The sequence below is a fragment of the Marmota marmota genome, unplaced genomic scaffold, assembly GCF_001458135.2.
Source record: "Marmota marmota marmota unplaced genomic scaffold, marMar, whole genome shotgun sequence".
NCBI lineage: Eukaryota > Metazoa > Chordata > Mammalia > Rodentia > Sciuridae > Marmota > Marmota marmota.
Window position 1 is genome coordinate 10946551 of NW_026000272.1, and position 27144 is coordinate 10973694.

Sequence of the window (27144 nt, forward strand, 5' to 3'; positions counted from 1 at the left end):
CCGCCGGGCTGCGGCACACTTTCACAGTTTCAGTTATCCGTGGTTAATTGTGCTCCAAAAAATATTAAATAGATAATCTAAGACGGAGACGGAAAGATAGAAAAAAGGGAGATTCAGGGTGGGGGCAGAGGAGTGCACATAATACAATATATAGTTAAAATTGTTCCATTTTATTAGGTTGTTGTTAATTTCTTAACTGTGCCTAATTTATAAGTTAAATTTTATCCTAGGTACATATGTATTGGGGAAAAAATCATAGGAATTAGTACTATTCACTTTCATGCATCCACTGGGGGTTCTGGAATGTATCCTCTGTGGATAAGTACACAGTCAAGAATACATCAATATAGGCCATTCACTAGCTTCACAATATTAATATAAGAACTTAGAATATTACCATATGCCATACATATGTACAATGGTCCTCCCTTCTCAGTTCTCCATGATAGTCTGGGATCTGCAGAGAATAGTCTCATGATAGCTACAAGAGCCTACATTTTATTTGTGTGTTCTTGATGGTAAATAAGATAAGGACATATCTCCAAGAGGCTGTATTTTATGGCATAGGTGTACAAATTGTAGAACTAGATTGCTTTTAATTTCACTTCCATCACTTACTAGTGATATAACTTTAGGTAAATTCTGTGGATCTCAGTCACCTTATTTATAAAATAGGGATAGTAATATATGACATGAAGTTAGTGTAAAGATAAAATAATATTTATGAAGCACTTGAACAATGTATGGCATATGGTAATATTCTAAGTTCTTATTTTAATATTGTGAAGCTAGTGAATGGCCTATATTGATGTATACAAGGCCTGGTCAGCATGTTGTAGGGCCACAACTTACTAGTTTCAAGAAGGAAATGAAGTGAATGCCAAATTCTGTAGTCTTCCATGTCTTTCCATTCTAGTGTCAACTCATGACACCTCTTCTTAGATTTATTCAGTTCCATATCCCCAGGGAAAAATCATGAGATGGTGGCTCTGTGCATTTTCTTGGTGGAGCATCCAGCTAAACACATTTCCAAATTGCATTCTTTTGATTCAAGTAAATTTTAGAAATCCTTAGGTTTTGAAAATAATGTTATATTTCAAATCTTTCCACATATGTATTTCAGAAATCTGATAGGAGTAAATGGAACATACCTACCTCATAAATGTAGTATGCAGCATTTTTAGTGTTAAGTATAATATTAAAATGATGATAATAGTTGGTACATTTGCCAGGTGTAACAAAGGAATATGATAAAAGTGATAACCCACAGACTTTGACACTTGGGCTTGACTGTCTCATCATCTATTAAATATGAGACTTTTTAAAATATTAGTCTTATAATTACTCTTAAAAATTTTTTTTGTACTTATAGATGGACAGAATGCCTTTATTTTATTTGTTTTTATGTGGTGCTGAGGATCAAACCCAGTGCCTCACACATGCTAGGCAAGCCCTCTGCCACTAAGCTACAGCCCCAGTCCTTAAGCATGTGACTTTGATCATGTTACTAAACCTCTATGAGCCTCATTTTTCCCCATCTTTAAAATGGAAAAAAGAATGCCTTAGCTTTCTAAATTGCTGAGGATTGATTACAATGATGTATGTCAAGCACTTAGGATTGTGTCTGCATAATATGTAGAAATTTGTTACAAATGTTCTTGTTCACAAGTATTGCCATGCATAGGTCACATTTTTTTGAAATATTTAATTGATAAATCCAGTACTTCATTTTAGGTTTTAGCTGTCACAAAGTAATGTTGCATTTACTTAGAGGTCAGGTTTTTGGCAAGCTCAAAGGTCTAATATAGGTGGGATCCCAGGAATATATTTTAAATGTTTCTGAAGAGCAGTTAACCATCACAAATTTCATGTAGTTGACTCAGTAGACCAGTCCAGGTTCTGTAGATTCTGCAAAATAAGGCAACAGTTTAGGATCAGGGAAGCCATTTGTAGGAACAACTAACATGTGACAGAGAGGAGAGACAGAGATGTACAAGGTACAGCCATTTTGAAAAAGGATAGTTCTGTGTCTCAGTAGCCCTGGAAATGCATCATTAGATTTTATCACATTTAAGTTTTTGATGATACCACTGAGTTATTAAGAAAAGAATCATTTATGTTGTATGCCTTTGATTAAAAAACTTAAGGATGCATGTAATATTTGCTAGGAGCTTTTCTGTAAAAAACTAAGACTAAAAAGCCATTTTGGTTTTTCAATGACTAAATTTTAATTATCTGGAAAATATACTTTTATGAATTGACTTTCTTTCCCCAAAGTGCCAGATAAATGAAAATATACAAAATAAATTAGTATCTTAAATCTTATCTTTCCAAGTAACTCAAATCTTTCATTTTACTAATATATATCAAAACTACTTTTTAAAAAATCTGTTATTTTTCAGTTTATGTACAGTTAGGACCTGAAGTAAACCTAATTTGAGCTCTGTGTCCTTGAAGAACTATACACATACATGCTAATATAACTTTTATTTTCATAATTTCAGATTGAAGTAGTCCATGATTGTCAGGAGAAGAGAAGTTCTGCTCAACCCTCCAGTTTGGACAATGACAATAGCTTGGATGTTTTAAAGAAGTATCTTTTATTTATTTACATAAACTCACATACACATCACCCCCGTAGGACTCTTTGGTTCAGTGTTGAAAAGCCAATGTGCTTAGAATTTTGAGCACATTTCCAGCATGTCATGCCCACTGTAATCCTAGTGGCTTTGGATGCTGATGCAGGAGGATGGCAAGTTCAAGGCCAGCCTCAGCAACTTAGTGAGGCCCTGAGAAACTTAGCAAGACCCTGTCTCAAAATAATTTTTTTGTGTTCATAGAATTGGGTTCTTCTTGGGTGTGATAAAGAGTGCTAGTTGAGGTGTGAGTCTTGAATTTAGGCTTCACCAACCTATAGTCTGTTTATGTTACTTGAGGAAAATTATTTAGAATTTTTCAGAATTTTCATGTCTCTTTTTTTTTTTCCAGATGGGAAATAAAAATGAAACGTTTTTCTTTTTAATTTGTTTTTTCAGCTTTAGTGAGGTATAATTGACAACTATCATTGTATATATTTAAAGAATATAATGTGATACTTTGAGACTTTGATACAAGTATATTTTATGAAGTGATTATCATACTTGAGTTAGTTAACACATCTGTCACCTGATAAATTTGCTTCTTTTGGTGGTGAGGCTACTAAGTATCTAAGATCTACTTTCATTTTTTTGATAGATCATTACATTTATTTAGTACAATGTCCTTGCTTTATAAATATTACCCCAACCAAGTGGGACTTATAAAAAGCTAGGTGAAGAACATTGAGGAACAGTTAGATAACATGCCCACTAGTAAACAGCAGATCTAGGGTTTGAGGCCAAGAAGTTTGATTTAGGAGTTTGTATACTTTATCACTTTTTTTTTTAGTACCTGGGACTAAACCCAGGGATGCTTTGCCACTGAGCTACATCCCCAGTTTTTATTTTTTTTATTTTGAGACGGCATCTCACTAAAATTGCTTAGACTAGCCTCAAACGTATGATCCTGTGTCTCAGCCTCCCAAGTTGCTGGTATCACTGGGATTACAGGCATGTGCCACTGTGCCCAGCCTCTTTATTGCTTCTTAAAGTCACATATATCCATATCTTATTGAAGTTAACTGACATTATAAACTGAACATTCTTAAAATATCTGCTTTAAGTTTTTAAGAGCCATTTTGGGTGTGCAGTTCAATAGTGATCACTATATCTGCTGTGTAACAGCTAAGATCTATTTTCTAAGCAAATTTCCAGTATATGATACAGTATAAAAATTAGAGTCAGCATGTGGATGTTCAGTCCCCAGAGCTGATTCAACTTATAAGTGAAAGTTCAAACCCTTTGGTCAACATCATTTCTTCTTTTTTAAAAAAGGTGAAAATGAATGAAATGAAAAAGGATTGTATAGATACTGTTTTAAAGACACTAACATTAATCATTGTTTGGCTAACTTTTACAATATTGTATTAATATTCTAGACTTGCATATTTGCCTTTTAAATTTTATGTCACAGAATAAGTAGCCAGTATTTTGCAGCAAGTTGAATGTGGACTTTTAAATGCTACATGCTTTAAGATGTTAGAAGACAAAAAGAAAGTAAAAAAGAACCAAAGAGTAGTTAAATTAAATGGATTACTTATATTGGTAAGAGGAAAATTAAATATAAAGTCAATTGATGTTGAAATGTATTTTACTTTACAGAGACAGACAAAATTACTACAGAAACTTAAGTATGATTTACACTTGGGAAGACCAGTATAATACATTTATTGCATGTCTTAGAAAAATTCAGAATATTACCTGGAACAGGGAAAAATGATGCTAAGAATGCTACTATCTTATTATTTTTTTTTTTTTTTGAGAAAGGGTACTAAGAACTCAGAAAAGTATACCACCCAAAAATAAATACATAAACATCAGACATTTAGGAATAGATTTTGTGAGTTTTTAGTAAATTGATTCTTAATCTTAGTGAATTAGAAATAATTTTGTAAGTCAATAATAACCCTTGAGTACCCCTGTTTCTTTTGAATATATTTTAAACAGCCCTGTGGGTGGTACATTCCGTTATTTTTATGCTAAAACCCAAACCACTGGTAGTTCCAATGACTTAAGTATTTTTTCCTTCAAAGACTTATAATAACTGAAACAATGTTATACAATTCTAAATAATAGAATAACTGGTAAATATGGTCTTTTCATTTTAGCCACGTCCTAAATGAGCTGATACAGACTGAGAGAGTGTATGTTCGAGAGCTATTTACTGTTCTGTTGGTAAGTGACTCCCGTTTTCCTGAATGGTCCCTTGATGCATTCATTAGAAAGTGTTTAAGGCAATTTTCTAGTTCTGCCCCCTTCCTCAATTGTCACATGGTAATAGTGGGTATGGCACCCATTGTTTGAGGCTGCATGTTAAAATGTGTATATTTATATTCTCTCTCAGTACTGGGAATGGTTGATTCAGAATTTATTACAGAAGAGAAATGCTATTCTCTTAGGGATACAGTGGATTGTTATAATTAATCCCAAGGTGCTATTTAGAGATTGTGGTAAAAAGAACCGAGAAGAGGATAAAAATACTCATTTGACATAAATGTCACAATATTTATTTGGTCAGAAAAAAATCTAAACACGTATTGCCAATTTAAGAAGTTGATTACCTGTACTATACTTTTTCATACTTGATTTCTATTTTGTTTCCAACAATGCAGCTATCTTGAAAGGCCAAAGACGGTCATTTTATTCTGCCAATCCAGTGGAAATCCTTGACTTCCCTATGTTGCCTTCTAAAGAAAAATGTTATAGATAACATTTAAATATCCTAGATCCCAAAGTTAACATTCAAACAACTTTACCCACAAATCCCTATATATTCTACTGTACTTAGACCTTTAGTTGCCCAATCAACTATTAATGTAAATATTATAAAGAAGCCTAAATATATTTATTTTGAATAGGGCTATCGAGCGGAGATGGATAATCCAGAGATGTTTGATCTTATGCCACCTGTCCTGAGAAATAAAAAAGATGTTCTCTTTGGAAATATGGCAGAAATATATGAATTCCATAACAAGTATGTAGTTGTCAAAATGAATATTTTTTCATGATATTTTTGAAAGGGCCATTGACCAGTTTATTATTTTTCACATTTTTTCTCTGAAAATTTCACAGCATTTTCATGAGCAGCCTGGAAAATTGCTCTGATGCTCCAGAAAGAGTGGGACCTTGCTTCCTGGAAAGGGTTAGTCTAATTATTTTTAAGTTATATAAATACGGGCCACCAAAATAAAAACTCACTTATGAGAGTATATTCATAGTCAAAATAGGTTTTTAAAACATCTTTGTTTTTGGAGAAGTGACATCAACTCCAGTAAGTACTTAATGCAAAACTAAGTTTTGTTGTAGAAACTGATGTAATGGGGTATCCAGAGCATGCGTTGCATATTCTATAGTAGCAAATATTTCAGTGTCTCAACTCCTAGGAATGGTGATCCTAGGGATTCAGGGATCATTCTGGGTGTTAAAATGTGAGAGTTGGGATCGTCTTAGCAAAACCACCCTGGGCTTGGTTATTTTTAACCTAAAAGATGCCTTGGTATTCCCCTGCAATTCATGTAAAAATCTTATAATTAGATCTAGTCTGGCATTCAGCCAGCAAGGCATTTATCACAGGAATTTCACAAAACAGAAAGTTGTCTTTTCTTTTAATTTGACTAAGTCATTCAGGGAGGCTCATTATTCCATGTCCCAAGAGTACACTCAGTAAAATTGACTTTCTAGGTTAGTGATTGTGTTCTCCTCCATTAGAGTTTTCCCTCAGAAATAGATTTTTGCTTACCCTGTTTTGCTTTTCTAGTTCCTCCTCTTCCTGAAAGATCAGTTCTGCTTTGGTTTGGGAGTCATTTTTGATAGATATAATTGTTGAAACTCATTTAAAATGAGTATTTGTCCCAGAAAGTGTTTATAAAATGAGAAGAGAATAAGGCTAAGAAAGAACTGCATATCACTGTCTTTCTCAACGTGTTCTAACTTGAAACTCATTTGAACTATGGACAGTTTCTTTCCCAACAGTGGTGAATCTTCCCTTTGGATTACTACATAAGACCACTACTCACTGGAAATTTTACATTTACTGTATATCTTTACATGTATACACATATTCTCTCACAAACTTGATGAGAAAATCTTTGAGACAGGGTCCATATCCTATATATGTATCTCTCATGAAGTTAGTAGAGTTCTTGGCAGCTAGTAATGGTTTAATAAATGATTATTGATGGTAATGTTTATTCATTAAACAACCATCCACTGAACATCTACTTTGTACCAAGTGCTGTGCTAGGTGATGTGGATACCCAGCCAAAGACTATTTATTCAGGTAGAAAAACATGGAAACCATTAATTTCATATAGCACCAGTTGTCCTATATTAGAGATAAACAAAGGGTCCTGTGGGAGTCCAAATAAGGAACATCATGTTAGCTTTTCATTGCTGGAACAAATTGCCTGAGAAAAACAATTTAGAGAGGGAAAGATTAATTTTGCTCATGGCTTCAGCAGTTTCAGTTCATGAACAGCTGGCTCCATTGCTTTGGACCTGAGGCAAGTAGAACATCATGGCAGAAAGGTGTGGTGGGAAGGTTTTGAGGGACATGATAGCAATACATTTCCAGGGCACACACCCAGTGACCTTACTTCCTTCTGCTAGATCCCACCTCCTAATGTTTCCACCATTTCCCACTAATATCAAATTATTATCATCAATGGATTAATCCACTGATGAGGTCAGATCCCCAATAATCCATTTACTTCCCCAAAAGCCCCACCTCTGAACATTGCTGCATTAAGCCTTCAACACATGAGCCTTTGGGGGTCATTCCAGATCTAAACCATAACAGGCATCTTATGCATCTGTGGGGTATAAGCAAATGGCTTTATAGAAGAGATGACTCGTGAGATGAATGGTAAAGAATGAGTAGGATATAGCATAAATGAGTATTATGGAGAGAAAATTGCATAGGCAGATACCTAGATGGGTTATGCTACAGTGGTGATGCCCCAGTGATGAACCAAGGACTGCAGGCTGACTTGAAGGTTAGCTCCAAATTCATTCACTAGGGAACTGAGAGACTAATAGCGTAGAAAGAGCACATTACTTGGCTATGAAAAGATTTTTTATTCAGACAGAGAAGCCTTTCCCCCACTTAACTCTCAAACTTGGCAAGTGGAAGTTCAGAAAATCATAAGTCCCACCATCAGGTCCAACACATATGCTGATCTTTGAATATGAAGAGGGCTCCTTTAGGTCATAGTCCCTGTTATGCTTTGCCATACTCACTCTTACTCAGCTTTTCTTGGTAAGAAAAGTTCATATTTGCAAATTGTTAATATGTTTGAATTTGTTCTCATCACAGAAGGATGATTTTCAGATATATGCAAAATACTGTCAGAATAAGCCTAGATCAGAGATAATTTGGAAGAAGTATTCAGAATGTGCCTTTTTCCAGGTATGATAATTAAGTATTGGATATGTTTTTTTCTGGGAGATAGTGGGATACTTCTTATTTATAAGTTCATTTCTACTTTGAGTAAATTATATATGCATGTAAGTTGAGGAGCAATTCTCCTGTCTCCAAAATACACACACACGCACACACTTTCTGTTCCCTAGAAACAACCACTTCCTGTGCTTTTAACTACTTCTTTTGATATTTACCTCTATATCTCCAAATAGCATGCTCATCCTCCTCCTTCCTACCCTGTAAAAAGAGGATTTAGCTCTTTCACTGCCACTTGACCATATACACATATAGTTCTTTCTTCCAAAATTTCCAATACAGTTATATTGTAATTTTGGTTAGATTTATGTACTGCATTTAATTGTTGAGACTGTTATTTCTCTGCTTAAATAATCCATTTGATATAGTATGATTGCTTTTCCTCCCTTTTTGTTTTTCTTACAGTTGTTTTTTTACTCACATAGTTTTCTAGATACTTGTCTTAATTCTACCGACACTTCTTCCAGTTTTAGGAGTTATAAAAATATACTCTTGCAATATTTATATACATTGATTTTCTTTAAATTGTATCTTCTTGAAGAAGTATCTCCTAGGGGTTTCTGGCCAGCTAATCTTGACTCACTAGGCCTGATGCATAGCTTTCATCTCAGGATCTTGGTGAATATCATTTTTGAGACACCGTTCACTTGTCTCTTGAATAGGTTCTCTTGTTTCCTAGGTGCCACAACCTTATCATTCTTGTTGTATTTCCTTGTTTGGTAGAACATATCTTCCAGTAATGTGTTGAGAAAATGTGCAATATAGGTAAATGTTTTTAAGAATGTGTGTGTGTGCAAATATCTTTTTTTTCTTCCATAACACTTTGATTGCTAACATGACTGGGTATAAAGTTCTAGGTAAGAAATGATAATCCTCAGAAATTTAAAGGAATTGCTGAATTGCATCATTTTTTGGGGGGTTGTACCAGGGATTGAACCCAGGGGCACTCCACCACTGAGCCACATCCTCATTCCTATTTTGTATTTTATTTAGAGACAGGGTCTCATTCAATTGCTTAGTGCTTTGCCATTGCCAAGGCTGGCTTTGAACTTGTAATCCTCCTGCCTCAGCCTTCTTAGCTGCTGGGATTACAAGCATGTTCCACTGCACCCGGCTAGCATCAGATTTTTGTTCCATTGTAGGAGATCCAATTTCCGTCCTCTGGGAGCTTATGAAAACTTATTTTGGGTATTGGTGCCATTTTCATTCATTATGCTAGTCTTGTGCTGATGACATTGAATTTTGAGCTGCCAGTCCAAATTTACTAATTTTTTTCTTTGATTTCCTCCATCCAGTTTTTCCCATTCTCCAATTTCTGGAATTTCTGTTGTACAGATGTTACATATCTTGGACTGATCTTCTATTATCTTTTCTTTCTGTTCTCTACCTCTTTGTATTCTTGTTATACTTTCTGGGATATATCTTTCACTCTTACTATTGAGGATTTTATTTCTGCCATTATGTCCTTAATTTTGAAAAGAATAACTTTTTGTTCTCTTGGTTCCTCTTAATACAATCCTGTTTTTGTTTCATAAATTCAATATGTTTGCTTATTGATATGAAGATAATAGATTTTTACTTCTTTTTTTTTTTCTTAACTAGGGGTCGAACCCAGGGGTGCTCTACTACTGAGTTACATCACCAGTCCTTTTAAAATATTTTTTTAGTTGTAGTTGGATACGATACCTTATTTTATTTATTCATTTATTTTTATGTGGTGCTGAGGATCTAACCCAGGGCCTCGCACGTACTAGGCGAGTGCTCTATCACTGAGCCACAGCCCCAGCCTTATCACCAGCCCTTTTTATTTTTTAATTTTAGACAGGGTCTCACTAAGTTGCTCAGGCAACTTGAACTCAAACTTCTGATCCTTCTGCCTCATCCTCCTGAATCACTAGGATTACTGGTTTGTGCCATATGATTTTACTTTACAAAGTAGTTTTCTTCTCGTGGAATAGATCCCATTATCTTCAAATTGCTTCTATTTTTTGTCTTCTTTTTTCATTTAGTTCTTGCCACTCATCTTAGAGGTTTTCCTCAAAAGTCTGATGGTAGTTGTCTGTTCACTTACCTTAGGAGTGAGCTTTAAAAAACTCATTGGAAAGTTCCTATGCATTTGTGGATTTATTGACCATGATCCTCATGGTTGTGTGATTTGTGTGAAGTAGTTTCCTTAGGGGGATTCCTCAATACCTATATGTTTAGGTCCTTTGCTTGTCAGCTATTTAGAGTTCCCAACCTGCTACCCAATGTATAAGGGTCTGCCTGACAATGTTGTGGATGCCATATTTGGGGCAAACACTATGAGTCCCTAATTTGGTAAATAGATATTCAGGCACTCTCCTTGCCTTCAATATGGCATTGTGCCCTCAAATTGCATCCTTGTATCCCTTAGTCCAGGGGCCCTCTGTTTTACTGTTTATAATCTAATATCTAATATCTGTTATTCTTCCATCAGGAGCGAAGGGCAGCTACCTAGTTGAGCATAATAGTATGTTTATCTGAGAGATTTTGATTTTCATGTTTATTTTTAGCCTTTTGTGCCCATTTAAATTTTTGGGGGGAACAGTTTTATTGAAATATAAGGAAAATACTATAAAATTCACTGTTTAAATATATATAGTTCAGTGGTTTTCTATATTTATAAGATTGTACAACCATGGCCGCAGTCAATTTAGGAACATTTTTACTTTTATAAAGAAAACACCCTGTACCTTCTAGCAAGTCACCTCCTATTTCTCCCAATCCCTACAGCCCTAGGCAACCCCTATTCTGCTTTCTGTCTCTCATGGATTTGCGTGTTATGGGCATTTTATGTAAATGGAATCCCATAATATATGATCTTTGTGTTTAGCTTCTTTCACTTAGCTTGTTAGCAGGTGTCATCTATGTTGTACCATTTATCAGTTCTTCATTCCTTCTTTATGTCAGAATAATATTTCATTGAGTGATTATATTACATTTCATTTACCCAGTCATCAGTTCTGGGACATTTGGGGTGTTTCCACCTTTTGATTAGTATGAATGATGCTGCTAGGAAAACTTTTCCACTAGTTTTTGTGTAAATATGTGGTTTATTTTAAAATTTCTATTGGCTGTATACATGTAAGTAACATTGCTGGATAATACTGTGACTCTGTGTCAGCCTTTTAAAGGATATATTGGACTGTTTTCCAAACTGGCTACACTGTTTCACATTCCTGCCAACAATATGTATGAGGGTACTGATTGTTCCACATCCTTACCAACACTCCTTAATATCTAATTATTTCTTAAATGGGCTTTGAACAACCATTCTTTTTGAACCCCAGATTTATTTTGTGTCTTCAGAGTTACTTCATGTCTGTAATCTTGAGTTTTTGTAATGGGGGTATGTGTGTGTTTGTGGTGGGTGGTGCGGGGGGAATGGTCTATAAAAGATTGATCCTTTCCTCGGCTTTTTCCTCTGCCAACTTGAGATTTGTTTTTCTCAAGCATGCTCAATTGTTTACCACTTGTTGGTGTGGTTTTCATTTTCCAAATTTGACAATATTTTCTAGTTTCTCATCTTTGGGTTTTTGCCTTCTGAAAAGTATCTTTTCCATCATTTTACTTAGCTTTCAGGAATGAGGAGCTGCATATGCATGCACCAGCCCACTATCTTTAACCATACATTATTAATAATTATTCTTTGAATTAGATTGAATATTATATTTTATCCATATCCAGTGGAGGGTCCTGGATCTTATTTAGTTCATTTTATGTTCTGAATTTCCTATATGTATATTTATTCCTCACCATCCCCATCTTGCCCTATATATGGGCCCTCCATTATTCCCAGGACCCAATGTCATGACCCTTATATTTATAGTGGCAGTGAGCCAATTACTGAATGAAATATAGCACCAGTTGATAAAGACTGTATTTTTCTTGTGATCTTAAAAAAATCTGTTCTCATGCCCAGTCTGATTTAGCACAACCTATTTCTTTTCTGGGCCTTGGCCTGTGGAGCTGAGTCTTTTGTTAATTTTCTTGAATATATTGAAGAACTTTTTATCCTGCTAATCTATTGTCATTCCTTGCTTTCTCACCTTAAACATTACACATCAATAAGAATTTACATGTCAAACCTTTTTAGTGTTCAGAATGTTAGAATTTTCTACCTCCCAAGTCCTTGAAATACTGTTTATTGTTTCTCAGTTATAATGTCTTAAAATTTCTGTACCATATGTAATACTAATTTTTCTGATAAATGTTCTTTGAGATGTAAGCAACATTCATGCATTGAGTCTCATCAAAGAACACTTGGTATTTTTACATGTACATGTGTTAATTTAAATTTATTGATAATTATCTTTTAATGGCAGGAATGTCAGAGAAAATTAAAACACAGACTTGGTCTGGATTCCTATTTGCTCAAGCCAGTACAGCGAATCACTAAATATCAGTTACTCTTAAAGGTAATTACATGAAACATTTCTTTCCTTTTTTACTCACATTTTTGGGTCGGATGTGGAAAAGCCATTAAAAAGGAAGTTGCTGACTAGGAAGTGCTAGAAATAGGTAGGCTCATTGAGTGGGTAGGCAGTAGTTGGCAGTAGACAGTGCAGTGTGCTCCTTCACGATGGCAGTGCAGAGGACAGGCATAGATAACAGGCTGAGAACATCTGGAGGATTAAGTATTTAATTCTCCATGCAAGTTACTTAATTTATGTACAGGGTTTTACTAAAGAACTTTTGATATTAAGATCTAAATAAACATTTCTTTGAAACTGTACTTCATATTGCTTTCTCAATCAACAATGCCAATGCTGCTCTTCTAGTGAAAAGATTACTAAAATATTGAGCTAAGTATGGATATAACATAGTTTGCTTTAAAATGTATTTTCATAATGTCCTATGCTGTCCTGAATGCATCATGGATAAAACAAGTTATTGTACGTAGAGAATGAAAAAACCCACATATATAATTGCTTTAAAAATAATATCTAGTGTGACTAAATAGCTATTGTTTTTCAGCTCCAAAAGCATTGGGTGTCTTTGTTGCATAGAGTTCAGTCAGTCTTCTACTTCTTTCCCAATTTTGACACTGATTAAATAGATAAATGTGACAAAGAGCATATGAAAGAAATTATCCAAAAGTGCCATTATCTTTGATTCCTGCTTGAGAGCATGTTAGCCAAAAATTTATTCATTTTCTGCAGCTATGTTAATATGTGCTTAATATTAAGATTAATTCTTGATTTCTAATTACAGGAGCTATTAAAATATAGCAAGGACTGTGAAGGATCTACTCAATTAAAGGAGGCCCTTGACACAATGCTGGATTTACTGAAGTCAGTTAATGACTCCATGCATCAGATTGCAATAAATGGCTACATTGTAAGTAAACTTTTAAGACTATGAATTTTTAGGGAGTAAGCTTGTCACCATCACTTTCTTACCCTTCTGAAATCACCTGAAAAAGAAAATAGAAGAGGTAGATAAATGGATATCAAAATAGTAGCATCATTACTCATTATGCATCATTACAGATCAAGTGGATTTGCAATGTTCTTATCTTCAACAGCCTGTTCCCAAGTCCAGACCTAGGGAGATTTCGATTGAAAGAATGTTTGGGTCACCAAAAGAGTCATATTGTCCCAGAACTGCTGCTTGCCCTAGCCTAGGAAAGATAGGGTTTTAATAAAAAGAGGACATCTTTGGAGCTTGCAGCCTTTTAATAAATTAGCTCTACCCAGTGGGGAAACTTGGACCTGGTGTATGTCAGGTACCTAACCGGATTGAGGAATCTATGGGAGTTACCTTGTCATCTCACATGGAATTGATATGAAGCCAGGGAAAAGGAAATTTCTTTTGGCCTCCACCCCTACAGTAATTTTATACAGATGTGATGCATGGCACATTTTAATTTAAAAAGTTATAATGAATGCAGTTTTAAAAACATACAAATTATGCTTCAGGGTTTTAGTAGGTCAAGCTAAACACTAAATGCTGATGTCAGAGATTTGAATGTAGCTTTGCCTTCTACTAATGGGATTTGATTTTCTATTCTAGGGAAACTTAAATGAGCTTGGCAAGATGATAATGCACGGTGGATTCAGTGTCTGGATAGGGCACAAGAAAGGTGCTACAAAAATGAAGGATTTTGCTAGATTCAAACCAATGCAGCGACACCTCTTCTTGTATGAGAAAGCTGTTGTTTTCTGCAAAAGGCGCACTGAATCTGGAGAAGGCTCTGATAGATACCCATCATATAGTTTTAAGCATTGTTTGAAAGTAAGACAATTTGGATTGTGTAATGTAATAACATTCTCTATATATGTTTCATTCTGTACACTTTTTTGGTTCAAGTGGGTGGGTTTTATACTTTGTTTAAAAAGAATCTTCAGTAGAAGTATTATTGAAGTCCAATAAAGCAGAACTTCTTTGCTCAAAATGAGAGTGAGGGAGTACAAAACTTGTATACCTTCTTTTCTCCCTCTCAGCAGCATTCCCGGGTATTCTCCAAGGGGCTCTCCAGCAATCTGCAGAGCACAGTTTGAAATGACAGGGAGAGATCCACATTCCCCCATGAGCACTCTCTTACCAGTGGTACCAGATGCAGTTCTTGATCTTATTAGCAAGGGACCTTTATGTTTTAGGAGAGGCAAGGAGGAAAGGATTTCTCCCTTTTCCTCAAAGCAGTTTAAAATTGAAGGACTTTCATACTCGGCATACTTTCCTTTCTGTATTCCTCCTGCATTCCCAAGCATCATGCTTTCTGTGTGTCCAAAGCTACCTATGGCTGAATCCATTCCATACCTGTTCTTTCGTATCCCTTAAAATTATATATTATTTCCTGTAAACCAAGTTTTCATTCTGCCAAAATGTTAGTGTGTATTAAAGTGGGAGCAGTAAATTACTTGAGGAAGTCACTGACAACTCAGTAATACTTCCAGCTGGTTTTACTATCAGAACCGGAGGAATATCCAATTCACATGAGGCTGTAATTGGTTTTGATTTCTCTGTGCTTCATGTTTTTCAAGTTCTAAATTCTAAAAGCAACATGATATCTGTTGCATAGAAGTTGCAAAATACAGAAAACTATTATTCTTTATTCTGCAGTCACTATCATTTAGTCATTTTTCATGAAAATGTTTTATCATAGTTGTCATTACTAGTATATTTGAGAACCAGTAGAATTTTCAGCATTTTTAAAGAGGACAGGCCGTGTCCTGTGATAGGCCTTTGGAAATAATATAAGAAGGCTACCAGATAAGCAGAGTCTGCTTTTGATTCTCCCCATAGGGTCAGCTGCCTCTTGCTGTTCCAAACAAGATTCCTGTGCAGGGTTGGGTCTCTGAACCCTTCCCACTATTTTCCCTTCTTCACTTCTGTATCCACAGCAGCTTCACCATTTAATTTTTATCATTTTTTTAGTTGTAGATGGACACAATATCTTAATTTTATTTATTTATTTATATGTGGTGCTGAGGTTTGAACCCAGTGTCTCATGCATGCCAGGCAAGCACTCTACCACTGAGCCACAACCCCAGCCCTGCTTCTTTTTTTTCCAATTTTTTTTAGTTGTAGTTGGACATAATACCTTTATTTTATTTTTATGTGGTGCTGAGGCTCAAACCCAGCTAGGCAAGCACTCTACTATTTAGCTACAGCCCCAGCCCAGCTTCATAGCTTCTTTAGGATTCCAGCTGTCATTATCACAAATGCCCAGATGCTTGCAGTCTACGTCCAAAACCCCAAATCTCTAAGGGTCTTTTATGACTCTAATGAACATTGATTGAGAGCCAAGGAGTCACAATTTATTTCAGACAGGGTTTAGATCTTTTGCTGTGTGTACCTATTCCTTGGGAAGGTACTTTGCTTTCCTAGGCATATTTTTACCCAAATCCATTTGATTCACTTTTTAGTTGTAAGGTGACCTAGTTACTACCTAACGTAGCACTTCTGATGTGTATTGATTTTCTATTTTAGTTTTTTTAATTTTTTTTTAAATTTTTTGGTACTGGGGATTGAACTCGGGGTACTGAAGCACTATGCCACATTCCCAGCCCTTTTTATTTTTTATGTTGAGACAGGGTCTCACTAAGTTGCTGAGGCTGGTCTCAAACTTTTCATCTTTCTGCCTCAGCTTCCCAAGTTGCTGGGATTACAGGCATGCACTACCATGCCTGACTTTACTTGTATTTTGACACACTGATGGGCATGCCAACAGAATATTTTTCAAGTACATTAAAGTAAGGTGGGATTGATATGAAGTAATGACGTCAGGGGAATTGAAAATACAATAGTTACCATGGAAATGGCATGGGATAGATGAAGGAAACATTTCAAGGGAAGGTAGACTTGAGCTGAGTGACTTGCTAGATACAAGAAATAAATAATACTTGACATTTGAAGAAAGAAAATCTGTCAGATTCTTCTTTGGTTCCCCAACAATTTCAAGTATCCTTAATTAAAAAAAAAAAAATGAGACATTGATGCTGCAAGGTTTTAAACCAGGATTCCTTGTAAACTGGTGATGCTTTAGACTGAGAAATCAGGGTATTTCTTAGGTCTTATTATGCTTACTTCCTCTTGCTCATGTACCATGGAGATTCCACCATTAAGAAATTGCTAGTATTATTAGACAGCATGTTGTTAGTGAACCATCAGGGTAATTGAATTTAAAGTCTTACCCTTGGTGGGCTTGCCCAGTACAGACATGCTACTGCTGAGCAACTTGTCGCTCACTTTAAATGGACTCTTTGTCTTGACTGCATCACAGCAAACTGGAGTCTCATGGCTTGATCATGTCTTTCTAATGAACACATGCTATATTTTAAGCCAGCCACTTATATGCAAAGACAAACTCTATGTAAGATCACAGTTAACCAGAGGAAGAAATTTGAGTTCTTCAGATTCCTCAGTTCATGTGTTACTATTATCACCAATTCTTTTAATTAAAAAAAAAAAAAAACATGCACATAGTACTTACAATGTGTTGTCCAACTCCAAAATTCATTTGGTCACTAGAGATATGCTCTATGCCAGCAATGACAAATAACAAAACTAATGGAATTCAAATAAGAGAAGGAATAGGAAATGAATTCATATTTTTATTGGTTCATTATAATAGTGGGATTAATACATGCATGTAACATAAGAATTCATTTTTTAAATAGTTCATTTTGTAATCACCATTTAATGTACACTATTTAATTCTTAAATGAGCTCCTTGAAATAGGTGTTCTTCCCATTGCATAGTTAGGGAAATGGAATTTCAGAAAAGTTCAGCAACTAGCACCAGGAAACACTAGTGAATGGTAGAGATGGACTTCCAACCCAGCCTTCTCTGTCTTCAAAGCCCATTTGCTTTCTTATCATATTATTAAGGGAAGATGGTGTGTTGAAACAAAATTAATTTAAAAAAAGATTGAATGTGAGATTATTATTTTTATTCTTTGAAGATATACATGACAGTAGAGTGTATTTTGACACATTATAAATACAGAGTGAGATTATTATTCATCTTACATCTTAATATTTGAGCAAAAGTAGGTTACAGTCATATAGTAAGAATATAAATATAAATTTTGAAAGTAACTTCCACCTACATTCAGGGTGGAGTTAGAGGCTCTTTCATTAGGTTGCATTTCATTTCTAAGCATAATTGCTTTCCTTTTCCTTGATTTGGGAGTCTCACTAGCACTACCCTTAATGATTCTCGGTTTTAATTAGGGCCATTTGGGGGGCTCATAAGTGGAACAGTATGAGATAGTCTTTCAGGTAATTAGGTAGGAATTGAAAGAAAAGAGGAAAGGGAGAAAAGAGCTAAAAGAGAATGTGCATACAAGGGAGTGAAATTGCCCCAAATGTAATTAACCGAGGTATTAGCAGCAAAGGATGAAAGAAAATTGTGCAAAGTACAGCATTTAGAGGAGGAGAAAAGCTGTGGTAAGGAAAAGATACTGTGTACAAAAGTTTTACTGACTATAGGAAGATATCACTGTCTTATGATAGAGATTTTGGTTTCTATAGAGTCTGAAGGATTGGTGGAAGTAGAGAGATTCCTAGCTAGTTCTTCCTTGCCTTATAAATTGGATGTTTATAACTTGTAGGGATACTATAGAGATTAGTTAATCTTGTAAGTTTATTACTTATCTGACAGATAATAATTTCAAAAACTAAATTTCATTAATTTCAGGTGGCTTTTCTCACTAATGTTTAATTAGATTTCACTGATAATTTTCTTGAATAGCACACAGATAATTTATAAAAGAATTGAATCATAGATGGGCTGTGTGGATGTTTAGATTTATAACATTTGTGTCAATCACTGGAATGGAGCTTGCAGTCTGAACACCAAAAGTGCATAGTTCCATGAAAACAAATACTCGTGCCTATGATTGTTTTTATTTTGCCCAAATAAAACATTCTCTTTAACTAAGAATATGATTGGGTATATTTAATGTAATTGTATATTCAAAATAAAATGCTCATGAAAATTTTATTTCTTATAGATGGATGAAGTTGGAATCACAGAATATGTAAAAGGTGACAACCGCAAGTTTGAAATCTGGTATGGTGGGAAGGAAGAAGTTTATATTATACAGGTTGGTCATTTTAAAATTATTCTAGAAACTGTAATTTGCATTAACATAAAATCTGAGTAGTGGCATGGGCCTGTAATCCCAGTGATATAGGATGCTGAAGCAGGAGGATCATAAATTCATGGCCAGCCTTGACAACATAGTGAGACCCTGTCAGAAAGAGGGTGGGGAGAAAGAAAGAATGAAAGGAAGAAGTCTGAGTGGCACAGGAAATAATTTTGGTCACATTTTAAAAGGCCCCACTCTCAACTGTTATTATTTGAGTATTCTTTAAGGTATATTTAAACATTTTTGTGCAGTAGCACATGATTTCTTTAAATTGAGGTAAACTTGGGTGTTTTTTAGGGCTTTAAGTTTTTACCACTACACAAGGAGATTTATCAGCTGTAGCTGATGGTTTGGGAGGTACTTCCCTGCCTCATCAAGTTTCTAGAGTTAGAGATTGTAATAGTTCCGAGTTCTCTTGTTGTCATCATTTGAAGTGTACATGATTACAAGATGCAACAGTTAAGGTTTGCTCCCTGCTTCTAAAGAATATTGTTAAAGCCCTGGCCAGATGTGATATAAGGTCCATCTTACATTACGGAAGGGGACAGGAAGCAGATCCTTTCAAGATGATGTTATCAAATATTTAATAAATCTTTGTATCCTGACTTGTGACTGAATCTGTTGCAAGTGCTCAGCAATTTTTGTTTATTTTAATTCTGTACTGTTTGCAGTTCATAAAAATGCTTAAAGATATAGTATTTGGCCACGCACAGTGATGCACATCTGTAATCCCAGTGAGTCAGGAAGCTAATACAAGAGGATGGCAAGGTCAAGGCCAGCCTCCACAACTTAGTGAAACCCTTTCTCAAAAAAAAAAAAAAAAAAAAGGGGTGGGGGATGTGGCTCAGTAGGTAAGCATCCCTGTGTTTAATCCCTAGTACCAAACAAAGCTTGGAATCATTTAACAAATGTATCTTGTGAGTAATGGGAGGATATGTAGGGAAGCTTTCATGTTACCAGTCACTAAGATCATTCTCCAAACAATTTTAATTCTGGAAGTATTAGAGCATTATTTTACCAAAACTAAACATAAAAAATATATATTTTTAAAAGAACCTCCCTCCTTGCCAGGCATGGTGGCACACACCTGTAATCCCAGCAGCTCAAGAGGCAAAGGCAGGAGGATCATGAGTTCAAAGCCAGCCTCAGCAACTTAGCAAGTACTAAGCAACCCAGAGAGACCCTGTATCTAAATAAAATATAAACAGGGCTGGTGATGTGGCTCAGTGGTTAAGCACCCCATGGGATTCAATCCCTGTTACCAAAAAAAAAAAAAAAACTTAAAATGAATGAACTTATACTTTGCATTCTATCCATTTGTTATTATTCAGTTATTAATTAAGGGCAATTTTTTTTAAGGGCAATTTTATAATGGCTTGAACTGCATTATTTCATCTATCTGATGGCTAATGATTTACTCCTTCCCTACAAGTTTTAAGAATCAAAATACTAGAATTTGAATATGGTATTTTAAGGAGTAGATCATGTTTGATATACTTAATTGCATTTGTTTTATTATAAAAGCATTCTTTTTAGAAGAAATATACCCTCTACCCTTTTTAATCTTTAGGCTCCGAATGTAGATGTGAAGATGTCATGGTTAAAAGAAATAAGAAATATTTTGTTGAAGCAACAGGAACTTATGACAGGTAAATTCAAACATATATTCTTTTTTTTTCCATTCTCTGTTTTTTTTTTTTTTAATTTTTTCCAAACATATATTCTTTAGAACAAGCATAGTAACAGCTCATTGGCTCAGATTTTGTGAATTTTTTTTTCAGAGAATTGGGCTGATATTTACTTTATTCTGTTTAAAATGAAATGGTTTATTAAACAGCAAGAGAATTCAAACACTACAAAATGAACCTCTGCTTGAGAAGCTGTTTAAAAGCAGCACAGAGATCTGACTGTGTTAATTCCTAGTCTTTCCCAGGAGATGATTCATTTTAGGACCTCAAGTAATTTGTACCTGGTGAAGTTGGGATAGGGGACAGACACTTGTTCAAAATGTGAACTCCTTGAATAAAATATTACATGATTTGGACTTTTCCAAATTCTACCTTCATACTGGCCTTTCCTCTGGTTATTTCAGGTCTCTGAAAGATTTGTGTGTAAGTGTGCGAGTATGTTTGTAAAAGTTGTTGGCCTTCTAGGGCTGGGGTTGTGTCTCAGTGGTAGAGTGCTTACCTAGCACGTGAGAGGCCCTGGGCTTGATCCTCAGCACCAGATCAAATAAATAAATAAAATAAAGGTGTTGTATCCAACTATGACTAAAAAAAAAGTTAAAAAAATTTGTTGGCCTTTAAGTAGGAAGTACAGCTTCTAAATGATGCTTATATAAGGTTTGTTTTATTTACAGTTAAAAAACGGAAGCAACAAGATCCGATTACAGAACAGGAACGGCTTTCTCCTCAGCAGAGTGATGAGTAAGTGATAATTCTTTAAGAACTATCACTTCTGCAATCTTCTGTTTTCCATAGGTAATGTGAAGCAATGCAATTAAGGTATCTCAGACAAGAACCAACCCATCATTTTAGCAATAACTCATCAAATTCCACAAACATCATTTTCTCAGTTCTAATCTTGTATTGGAGTCTAATAGTCCCTAACAGTTATATCTCAGGCTGGATTTAGAACACAATTAAAATGCTTTGTTTTCAGTATATCATGATAATTGGAGACAGAGTTGTAAGAATATAGGAACAAAGCAGATGAAGAACTGGCTCATAGCTTTGTAAGCTTTGTAATCTTTCTCTGTCCTTCCTTCTCTCCCTCTCCCACCCCCTCTCTCTTTTTGGTACCCAGGATTGAATCCAGGGGTGCTTAACCACTGGGCTTCATCCTCGGCCTTTTTTTTTTTTTTTTGATTTTGAGTCAGGCAGGGTCTCACTAAGTTGCTTAGGTCCTTTCTAACTTGTTGAGGTTGGCTTTGAACTTGTGATCCTCCTGTTTCAGCCTCCTAAGCTGCTGGGATTGCCATTGTACCCAGCTAGCTTTGTAATCTCTTGAATGGAGGCCACTTGTTTGTGATTTGTTCTTTCTTTGTATAAGTAAGAAGGTATGGATACTGGCAAGGAACTGAACTTAGATGTAGCCAGGAAGTCTTTAAGGAAAGTGGCAGTCTTCTATGACAGCACACTGCTACTGATTTAAGAGAGATGGTCTGTCCTGCATCTAGTAATTCTAAAGGGTAGACTGTCCACAGAACATTCGCATGTACCCAGTAAGAATTCCCACACTGATTCCAAAACCCTGGCACAGAGATTGACCATGCGGTATCTGCATGATAGTGGGATCATTGTGAATGACTTATTAGATTCTTTTTCTTTTGTTGCACATCATTTTTAGAAGTAGATAAAATCAGAAGCAACACATGGTGTTTCATTTGAGGCTTTAGGATAACAAATCATAAAAGTCTTTTATCTTCTAGGGTTTACAATACCCAGTCTTTTTATCATATATTAGAGAAATAAAGACTTTAGCTTTATGCAGTAGTTGACTTAATAGTAGCTGGTACAAATGTGACAATACAAATGAATTTATTTATTTTTTTCTTTTTTTGTACCAGGCATTGAACCCAGGGCTGCTTAACCACTGAGCCACATCCCCAGCCCTTATTTTGTATTTTATTTAGAGACAGAGTCTCACTGAGTTGCTTAGCAGCTCACTTTAGCGAGGCTGGCTTTCACCTTGTGATCATCCTGTCTCGACTTCCCAAGATACTGGGATTTCAGGGGTGTGCTCAATTAAATTTTTATCTTCATTTATACAAAACTTATCTGATTCACTGAGATTAGAAGCTCACAGAGCAACAGGGATTGTACACAGTGTACCTACCTTGGATCTAGACAGGATTAGTTTTTGCTTTGCAAAACAGAGAACCTGTTGGATTGAATCCTATGATTTAGGCTTTTGCATACTATCACACAGATCTCAAAAGGGGGGAATATCTGCTCTTTGAATTCTCTGAGAATGGAAGAAATACCATTTCTAAATTCTTACTATTTCTTAGACTATGTGAAAGCTCACTTATTTTTATACATTATTATTTCAGAAAGCAACAGGGAGCTTTTCTAAGTATCCAGGAGACTGAATCGGAACAACCCAGTGCTATGGTGGCGGTCAGTGAGGCAGTTGTGTCAGTTCAGGCAGAAGCAAATGCAGGTATGTGTCATGGTCATCCTCAGATGAGATTCATGGCTGTGCAAGTTCTTTTTTTTAATCTCCCGTTGTTAATTTGGAAAATCTATGTCTGTTATTTTTGTCTAAAGAAAATAAAGCCAACCCATTTTTATCAGGCTCTCCTGTCTTGCATATGCAAATCATTCTGTTGGGCACTACAGAGCAGTGGTTGTCAAAGTATGGTCCCTGGACCCAGGAACATTAGTATCACCTGGGGACTTGTTATATGGAAGGCACATTTCTCGGCTCTGTCTCAGACATTCTGAATCAGAAACTCCAGGTGTGAAGCTTAGCCACTGAAATTTTGAGCAGCTCTCTATGATTCGGATCCCTGCTCAAGTTTGGAAATCCCTGCATTAGAGGATGCAGTGATGAATGAAATGCATCTACTGGTGCCAGTGCACCCTTCACTTACCATGGTTTGATGGATAGGGAAGGATCACTTACAGATGGAATATTTATTGTCCTTATGGAAATTGTGTTATATGAAATGATTTTAAATAGTTTATTTAGTTCAACAAATGTTATAATATAATATGACCTGTGTGCCAGGAATTGTGCAAAAGTTTGGGCCTAAAGTATAATTAAAATGCACTCAGCTGCATTCTCACATAGCTGGGAGGCTATAGAGATAATTTAACAAGCAATTAAAATTATATGTGGCAAGTGTTACAATAGGGAGGTACAAGGTGCTGTAGAAGCGCACAGCAGTATTACCTAAACAACTTGGACACCACTAGAGAGATGCCAATTAGGGTGTCTGACTCAGTATTTTAATCTGATAGTCCTTAGATGGAAGGGTAATCCACTAGTTTAGGAGAAACAAGTAATCATAACCTAGTTCAGTTTTTATTTAAATGTCACTTCACTCAGGTTGTTATGTCATGGCCCTGGAGCAGTAAAGAGAGGAGCTAGTATCAATGACTTCTTTTGATAGGTAAGAAAACCAAGTCAGAGAAGGTTGACGTGATTTCCAATGTCACATGAATACCATAGTTTACTATGGCCAAGATTAGATTTTGTTAATTTAAGACTTAGATTACTTAATCTAAATAAATTCATTTTTTAAGTTAAGCACCTCCTACATACAGGCTCTTACAAGACATGCAGTGTATAACACAGAGTCTCTGCCTAGTGAGAGAGACAAGCCAACCCAAAATAATAATATCAAGTAGAATCTGATAGGTACTATTTGAGTGGAACCAATTAAAAAATGCTGTAGAAAGAATTTTTTCTAACAGGTGACTTTCTAAGAGAGGGTAAATATTTTCTAAAATGATATTTAACTTATTACTTTTAACAACTTACAACCAATCTCACCTTGTGACCATTCTAAAAATTAAAGAAGTATACAACAGGCCCCTTTGTGAAAGGTCAAAAATTATAAAAGAGTGTGGTCTAATCTACAATTATAATACAGATGAAGATACAAATCTTGGTCCATTGAAGGTTAAAACCTTGAATATCACAGGTAGTTTACTTCTCACCTTGCAGTGAACCAGCACTGATAAGTAACTGCTACACTCAACATTTTTCTTATAGTTTGGACTGAGATGTCACAATCTGCAGGAATCTCTGAAGAGCCTGAGGAATGGTCAAGCAACTATTTCTACTCTACTTATGATGACCATGAAGAAGAAGATAGGCCCCTAATGGTTAGTAATGGCATATTCAATTGAAATTCTTTAGGCAGTTTCACTGATGAAATAGATGGAGCCCATAGGGACAATCTTTTGTCAGCATCCTTAAAGTCATTAGGTACTTTCCATAGCCAGAAGATTTGAAGCAAATCATATGAACATTCAGTAAGTACTTCTCTTTTTATGTAGAATTTGTTTGAGTTCCTACTGAAGTTGATTGAATAGTCAATCTTTCCAAATCTCTACAAATTTACCAATTTTATCTTTTTTAAAAAATTATTTTCATTATTTTTCTCCCCCATTATATAGAATTTCTTTAAGTTTTTATTTTGAAATAATTATAAATCCATAGGAAGTTAACAAAAATAGTATTAAAGTCCTGTTTATTCTTTACCCAGGCTTCCCAATGGTAATATGTTACATAATTATACTGTAATATCATCTGGAAATGGAAATTAGTACTATCCACAGAACTTGTTTATACTTCATCAATTTTCCATGCACCTATTTATGTGTATATATAGTTCTGTATAATTTTATCCACCACTGAGTTTTCCATTTATGTGTATAAGATAGAATTAGAGAATAAAGGAGCTTCAGACAAACTTTAGAAATCAATTTATAATCCAGATCAGAAAATATAGGAAGTAAAAATTCCATGCTAAAAACTATTTAATAATACCTGGGGGTAATATATTTTAGTGGGTTCTCAAAAAATGTGCTCATGATATCAAACGTCAGCATGCTAGAGCAAGGGTGTACCCCATAAAGTGAAAGGGTTTGGGGTGGAAGTATTTCATAGAAGAAATAGTTTCCAAGTTGTTAGGATCCTACCAAGTTAGTAGAGGGGCATTAGAACTGACTGCTTAGGGTGAATCCTGCTTCTCTGAAGTCATTAACTTGGAGGGTGGAAATGATGCTTTGCAGTGGACTGCTCCTTGGTGCCCTTCAGAGGAACCAATTCATTTTGGAAGGCTGAATGTTGGTGTCAGAGATTAATGGCATTGGTAATCACAAAGCTGCACAGCATTGACTCTGAAATGCTTGTTTTTTAAAAAAGTAGTAGATGTTTTTTTTTCTTGTAATGATATGATGACCATTATACATATTTGCATGGTAGCTTACATTTACTAAATGATTTATCAATTAATATTACCAGTATTAGTGTGAAAAAGGCCAAGCTTTATTACCTCTAATTTACAGAGGCAGTAACTGCGGTGAGTAAAAGATTTGCTTAGAGTTGATTGTCTAGACCAGCAGTTCTCAAATCATGAATGAAGGAATCCTTTACATTCTTAGAAAATACACCACTCCAAAGAACTCTTATTTATGGAAGTTATATCTATTCATATTTACCTTACTATAAATTAAAACTGAGAAATAAGATTTATTTTAAATTAATAAACCCATTTTAAATGTGTATAAACAACATTTTTATTTGAGAGTCATATTTTTCAAAGCAAAACAATTGGCAAGAAGACTGGTGTTTTACTTTTGTAAATTACTTTAACATGCGGCTTAGTAAAAGACAGCTGGATTTGCATATCTGCTCTTGTGTTTAACCTATTGTACTTGGTGGCCTTTAGAAGACTCCACTGTGAGAGGCTGAGAGTGAAAAAAAATGCTGTCTTAATGTATGCTTAACCTGTCAGACCCTTCAAAAAAGGTCTCAGGAACCCCCAGTGGTCTGCCTCCTACACTTTGAGGACCACTGGTTTAGACTAATAACACAAAGAAGTTTAATTTCCATAATTAATACTGAGAATGAAGTGGATCAAGGTAGTTGTTCAGATGTGAGAGGCATCTTCCTTTAGAGGAACCCAATTTGTGTTTAAACATTTGCTACAGATCTATGAAAGGATTGTCAGGAACTGTCTTAAGTAGCCATTTTTCCAGTTATGAAGTCAAAAAATAAAGTAAATATGCAAAATTGATTAATGCTTTAATCACAGTGGATAGGAATACAGAAAAACCTATTGGTTTTCCTCTCTTCTCTAAATAATTTTCTGAGTTGTGCTAAGGAAAACATGGGGAAGAGCAATACTGTGCATTCTATACATCTCCCCAGAGAAGCTGGGATAAGCTGTTCTTCTGGCTTCACTTTATCAAGTCAAATGATTGAGAAATAATGGGTTCCACTTCCCTTGTAGAGACCCGTGTCAGAGATGGCTCTCCTATTTTGATGAAGCTGCTATGTCAAATAGCAAGTAGCTCTTTCCTGCCCGATCCTCAGCTCATTTGGAAAAAATACTGCTCAAAAGACATTCAGCCCAAATGATGTGGATATTGTTTTCAGGTTGATTCCTTTGGACATGCAAAGAATCAACAGCACATAACTATTTCCTTACTTTCATTTACAACATTTTAATTATGATACTCTTTATTTCTAAAATCATGCATTTCAACATGTAAAATATTGTGCTGCAAAAATTCTCATCTCGGAATACTTTTGGACTTGAAAAATCACTTCTTCTCTATCTACTTTGTAACCAAATGCAATCAGTGTGCCTTGGATTATTTAGCTTATTATGAACTAAGTTAAAATTATGGCTGCAAAATGATTACAGTCAAGTGAAGCACAACATTATGATTTAATATGCTTTTAT

The 27144-nt window shown here is 35.3% G+C and overlaps 1 protein-coding gene across 1 annotated transcript in view; it reads left to right on the forward strand.

Annotated features, from left to right (window-relative positions):
- Positions 1 to 26770, forward strand: part of Mcf2 (MCF.2 cell line derived transforming sequence) — a 111492-nt gene extending 84722 nt beyond the window's left edge. The window contains exons 12-25 of the mRNA XM_048797012.1: positions 2505 to 2593; positions 4745 to 4811; positions 5495 to 5610; positions 5709 to 5778; positions 7951 to 8043; positions 12441 to 12533; positions 13330 to 13455; positions 14131 to 14352; positions 18579 to 18671; positions 20287 to 20365; positions 21076 to 21142; positions 22771 to 22880; positions 24441 to 24553; positions 26689 to 26770. Coding sequence (XP_048652969.1) covers positions 2505 to 2593; positions 4745 to 4811; positions 5495 to 5610; positions 5709 to 5778; positions 7951 to 8043; positions 12441 to 12533; positions 13330 to 13455; positions 14131 to 14352; positions 18579 to 18671; positions 20287 to 20365; positions 21076 to 21142; positions 22771 to 22880; positions 24441 to 24553; positions 26689 to 26721 — 1371 coding nt within the window. The 3' untranslated portion in view covers positions 26722 to 26770. The remainder of the gene's footprint in view (positions 1 to 2504; positions 2594 to 4744; positions 4812 to 5494; positions 5611 to 5708; positions 5779 to 7950; positions 8044 to 12440; positions 12534 to 13329; positions 13456 to 14130; positions 14353 to 18578; positions 18672 to 20286; positions 20366 to 21075; positions 21143 to 22770; positions 22881 to 24440; positions 24554 to 26688) is intronic.
- The last annotated feature ends 374 nt before the right edge of the window (positions 26771 to 27144 follow it).